The sequence below is a fragment of the Octopus bimaculoides genome, chromosome 19, assembly GCF_001194135.2.
Source record: "Octopus bimaculoides isolate UCB-OBI-ISO-001 chromosome 19, ASM119413v2, whole genome shotgun sequence".
Lineage (NCBI taxonomy): Eukaryota > Metazoa > Mollusca > Cephalopoda > Octopoda > Octopodidae > Octopus > Octopus bimaculoides.
Window position 1 is genome coordinate 48,640,854 of NC_068999.1, and position 5,461 is coordinate 48,646,314.

The 5,461-nt window shown below is 39.7% G+C and overlaps 1 protein-coding gene across 1 annotated transcript in view; it reads left to right on the forward strand.

Moving 5' to 3' along the window:
* The first annotated feature begins 1,145 nt into the window (after window positions 1–1,145).
* LOC106878107 (retinol dehydrogenase 12) overlaps window positions 1,146–5,461 on the forward strand; it is a 24,694-nt gene continuing 20,378 nt past the window's right edge. Inside the window, exon 1 of the mRNA XM_052974750.1 lies at window positions 1,146–1,467. Coding sequence (XP_052830710.1) covers window positions 1,415–1,467 — 53 coding nt within the window. The 5' untranslated portion in view covers window positions 1,146–1,414. The remainder of the gene's footprint in view (window positions 1,468–5,461) is intronic.

Genomic DNA, 5,461 nt, shown 5'->3' on the forward strand with positions numbered 1-5,461 from the left:
TACGCTATCTTGAACGTTGCCAATTCCATTCCCTGAATAATCATTTCTGTTATAGATACAAGGTCTGAAATTTGGTAGGGAAAGGGGTAAGTCGATTACATTGATTCCAGCGCTCAACTGGTACTTATTTTATCGACACCGAAAGGATAAAAGGTAAAGTCGACCTCAGCGGAATTTGAACCCAGAACGCAAAGACGGGCGAAATACCGCTAAGCATTTTGCTCGGCGTGCTAACGATTCTGCCACCTCGCCGCCTTCCACTCTCTAAATAATGTATGCATTTGGCCATTAAGAAGAAGTACATCACACGATACGAACGAAGTCGCAAGTGTTACATCAGACTTTTCCCTCTTCTACAAAGATGTCTAAAGAAAAGCTAAGGATCTCTCCTTCGCAGCTGTTGGCTGGTCGTTGACTCAATAAAGTCCATCCGCCCTTCGAGAGGTCTTGTTTTTCGTCCAACGAAAACTACTCTCCTTGCCAAACAGGCTTTGTAGGGTTGCGGTTTGGTCGCCAACAGTCCGATCATCCGACACTAAGAGCGCAACAATTATATTATCATTTTTTATTGATTGACACAAAGCCAGAATTCTATTTTGAGGAAAGTTGGGTGAATATCCCAATTAAATATGTCCTAAAATATAAACATTATCTCAACATTATTTACATGTCTTGAGTGATAGAGAAGTACAAACGACTCCTGCGGGAATTTTAATTTAGGACTTAAAGGGAGATAACTAAACATCACCAAGCTGACATTCTTCCGATTCTACAAAGTAGAATGTCTTTCTTTTTCTTTAACATAGGCAAAGGGCCAGATATCTGTTGAGGGCAGATAAAACAGTAGATATATATATTGAACCTAGTTCTTGATTGGTACTTTATCTTATTGACCTCGGAAGGACTGGGAGGCACCGTCAACTTTTGACGGATGTGAACTCAGATCATAGAGAAACGCAACTCAATAGCACTAGGTATTTTGCCCGGTCCTCCACCGATTCTTCTACCTAACAACAACAATAATAATAATAATAATAATAATAATAATAATAATAATAATAATAATAATAATGGTGATGTTGATGATGATGATCGTGATGCTTCCTTTAACGGAAATACTAATGACGCATAAACAATATCAACAACAACAACAACAACGCATTAGGAAACAGGTGTCTCGGAAAACTGTTGTTCTGAGGAGATTCCTGGCAAATGATTGAATAATGTCGATTCCGGTGCAGGTGCAGCTATTCTTGCAGTTGATTTCTCTGTCTGTTCTGTGTTTGCAGACAAACTCCAGACTCAGCTAAATGTTACGTGATGCTAATCAGTGCATCAGGCAGGCAGGCAGACAAGCAATCTGTTAGATTTCACTTGAGTGACTGGCGCAATTCTCTAGAGTTTTCCTCGTAGGATGGAGTTTGGAAAGGACATCGGACGAAGAATTACTGGAGTATGGAAGTCAAGGTAGAGATTAAAAAATTTCCTTCAATTTTTTTCTAGTTTTCTCTCTCTCCCTCTCCCTCTCTCTCTCTCTCTCTCTCTTTCTGTACACACACACACACACACATATATATATATATATATGTAAGGATAATATGTGTGTGTGTGTTCCACATTTACTTGCGTTATGAGATCAAATCGTGTCGGAGTTCAGAATGTCTATTATTCTCCCGGGGGTCGATAAAATGTGTACTGGAGAGTGAGAAAGATCGAGTCGTATTCAAAATCTTCCCCCGAAATGTCTGCATCGTATCAATATGAATAATCATTATTCATTTGTGTATAATTTCAACGTTTAATACATCAAATTGCATAATACGAGTGACTACAATTCTAACTATTATTATTACAATCATTAGCGAACCGTTAGGTGGGGGTGGGCGATAAAATAAATTTAAATGTCTTACCTTCCGGAATCGAATCCTGCCGCAAGTCAATGATAGACAGAATTGGTTGAGCATCAAGCAAGAAGACTTGCGATATTTCTTCCACCTCTGCGGTATTTAAGTGCAGCACCTTTGCGTTCTCAGTTCAAATTCTGCTGGGGTCATATTTAAATTTCATCCTTTCGAGATCGATAAAATAAAGTACCAATCAAGTACGGGCTTTCCATCCATCCACCCATCTTCTCTACCCACTATACCTGGGAGGTTTTCTGGGGTAGCGTCCTCAGACACCTTATCCATCGGGCTCTATCCGGAGTGACTGTCCTCACACCTTCCAGCTGGATTCCCAAGAGTGACCAACTATGGATATTATCCAACCATCTACTTCTTGGTCTGTTCCTAAATCACCTGCCAGTTAGCTCAGCTTGAAGAATCCGTCTTGCAATTCTTTCTTGCGACCTTCTAATCACATGTCCATAACACTGGAGATATGACCTCTCAATGCAGAGAAGTAGCGGCTTTACCTGGAGAGACTCCCTAATTTCCGACCTATATACCCCATCGTGTAACGCTACTCCAGAGATCCTTTAAAGGAACCCAATTTTAGCTGCATGTATTTGCGATCGTTCATTTCTTAACTCGCATAATGCAACCTGGATGTGAATGGAATCATAGGAGAAGAACATTGCCTTCCACCACTAATGTAACTCTGAGAATGAATTTTTGTTGTTGCTATTTAGTGACAAACAAAACTCCGTGCGGTATTTCTTCCTGCTTTTTACGTTTCCAGTTCAAATTCCGCCGAAATCAACGTTGCCTTTCATTCTTTGTGGGGCAGAGGTGGGTCAATAAGTCGAGTTCTGAGGTCCAAAGTATCGATTAACACCCTACCTTCAAAAATTCCTGGCATTGTGCCTAAATTAGAAACAGTTATTTAACCCTGTGCTGGATCCATTTCAACCGGCCTATGATCGAAAGTGTTCCACTCATGTCCGTCGCATATTTATGTATACCAAAGACTATATTTTGGGTTTTCCTTCTATTAAGACAATAAGGATAGGGTTTAAGGGAGATTTGGCTGCTATTTTTCGCATATAGTCCAACTACGATCATACCAGTTAATATAACGATTATACATTTCCCATATTTGGGTCTTTGTATAAAAAGAAACCATAATCGTAAGTGGCCACAAACGAAAGAATACCTTGCTTTCAGAACACAGAATACTTATTATCAGAAGAATCGAGATCTGAACGTCCGTTTCTGTAACTATTCGCGGGGAGAATTTAGATTTGCTAAACACACCGTAAATAACAGCACAGTAATAAATATTCACCAGAGTACTAAGTACGGCGAGACGGAAGATAAACTAAAGGGGAATAATTCATTATATCAAAAACGTAATCTTACACGAGGGAAATAACTCATTTTTACACATGTTAAAACAATCAACTTTATTTCTTATCTCAAGTATATTTTAATGCCATATGGCTTTGTAGTTCTACCAAATGCATTTCTCGATTTTGGCCTACGTTTATTAAAGCCTAAAATAAACAATATTTCATTGAATTCAGTATATTTTGGATAAAGAACTTCTAGAAAAAATGCTGATTTGAAACTGTTGATTCATTCAGAAGATGGTTCAAGTTGAACTTCAAGATGGGTTATATATACTTCTTCCGGTGTCCATTGCAGTGCTTTCGTTAATTAAAATCTTAAGTTTTTCAAAAGGTCTTGAAATTATCGGGAAATTTAGCTTTTCTAATGCAAAATTGTGTGCATGCGTGCGTGCGTAAAAATCTCATTACATGATCATCCACTACAGCGGTGGCCTAGCAGCCCTTAAGCATTTCCTACGTCATCAATCCTATCCATGCCCAACACCAACATAATCCTTCACCCAGCTGAACTCGTCTTCACTTTCAATTGTTTTTCTTTTCCTGGAAACTTTTACAAACGGTTCAGAGGTGTTGTTAAGAAAGTTTAGACGGGTTCGACTCGAATTATGCAAACCCCTTTGGAAATTACATTGAAGAACAGATTTTATGCCCAATTTACTAGACCCACTGTAGAATTGTATGGTCGATATATTAACGACTGCATTGGCGCCAGCACATTCTCCAGACAACAATTTGATAGCCTCGTCTGTCCATTCTTCCTTAGAATTCACTTCCATTAGATACATCCGGTGCTATCAACAACTTCCACCGATGCATTACTATCCACTACAAATCCACCGATCCCCACTCCTATCTCTGCTGTTCCTCTTCTCACACCCGTGAAACACCAAATCCACCATTTCCTGTCTCTAAATTCCTCCATATTTCTTGACTGTGCAGCATCGATTCAGACATCGACTCAAAATCTGAAAAATGCTGTGGCAACTCTTCTTTAATCGAGAATAGCTCCGAGTGGTTATGGACTCCCCACATTACCGGACCGAGGTCATCGACTGTTCCACCGTTCGTCTACCCTTTCCTTATGCGCACTTGCAGCAGGTCGCACTCCCTTCACCTTCCATCTGGACTCCTTCTCATTTTATATCTTCTGTTATCTACTCCGATCTTTACTGCACCACTTCTCCCTTTTAAAGGAATTAGAAATCAAGTCAAAGTTGATCTCAGTGGAATTTGAACTCAGAATGCAAAGTTGGAAGAAATACTGCTAAGCATTTTGTTCGGCATGCTAACGATTCTGTTAGCTCACTACCTTAATAATAACCTTCTTGTTAAACATATTCTGGTTTCCAACTATATTCAACAAGATAGTTTCAAATGTACTTACAACAGATGTAACACTTGTCCTAATATATACATAATGCTATAACTGTCACAGGCCCCAAATCTCATTACTAAATCACACAAAACTTCAACCGCCATTTTGTTATCATATTTAAACACCGTGACTCTCTCTTCATGGGTGATCACATCTCTGAACGTCTTTGCAGGTTTATGAAACATACTTCTGGTCTATCCAAGGCTAAACCTTCCAACACACCTGATCACTCAATTTACCACCTCTTGGTGTCTAACATTGTAGCATTTCTGCCCACTGGCGGACATCATATTCCTGAAATAATAAGAATGACACATTTTGTTTTCCCTTGAACTTTTTCTTCTTGGGACCTAAAAGAATGTTTCTCCTCTTCCCTCTACCATCTCACCACCACCCACCTATTGGTTTGTATGTACGTTACCATGAATGTCTCCAGTACAATACTTTCCGTTGTGTGGAGGTGCATGCTGACATTATGATGCTAGTCAAGGACATAGCTTCTACTGTCCATGCGCACATGTAGCCGCATGTATATTGGTGTACATCTGTGCCTCTATTGTCTGTGTGCATGCCTGTATTCGTGATGTTCTGCCTACTGTTTGCCTCACTTTGTGTGTGTGTGTGTGTGTGTGTGTGTGTGTGTGAACTAATAGCACCTGTGATACTACTGACGAGAATTTCGTTTTGATCACTCACCTTGCCTACAAATTAATTCCCTCCCTACCTTTCATTAACCGTTCCTTACTGCTTTACCTTTCCCTGCCCCATTATTCTTACTTTCTCTCTCTCTCTCTCTC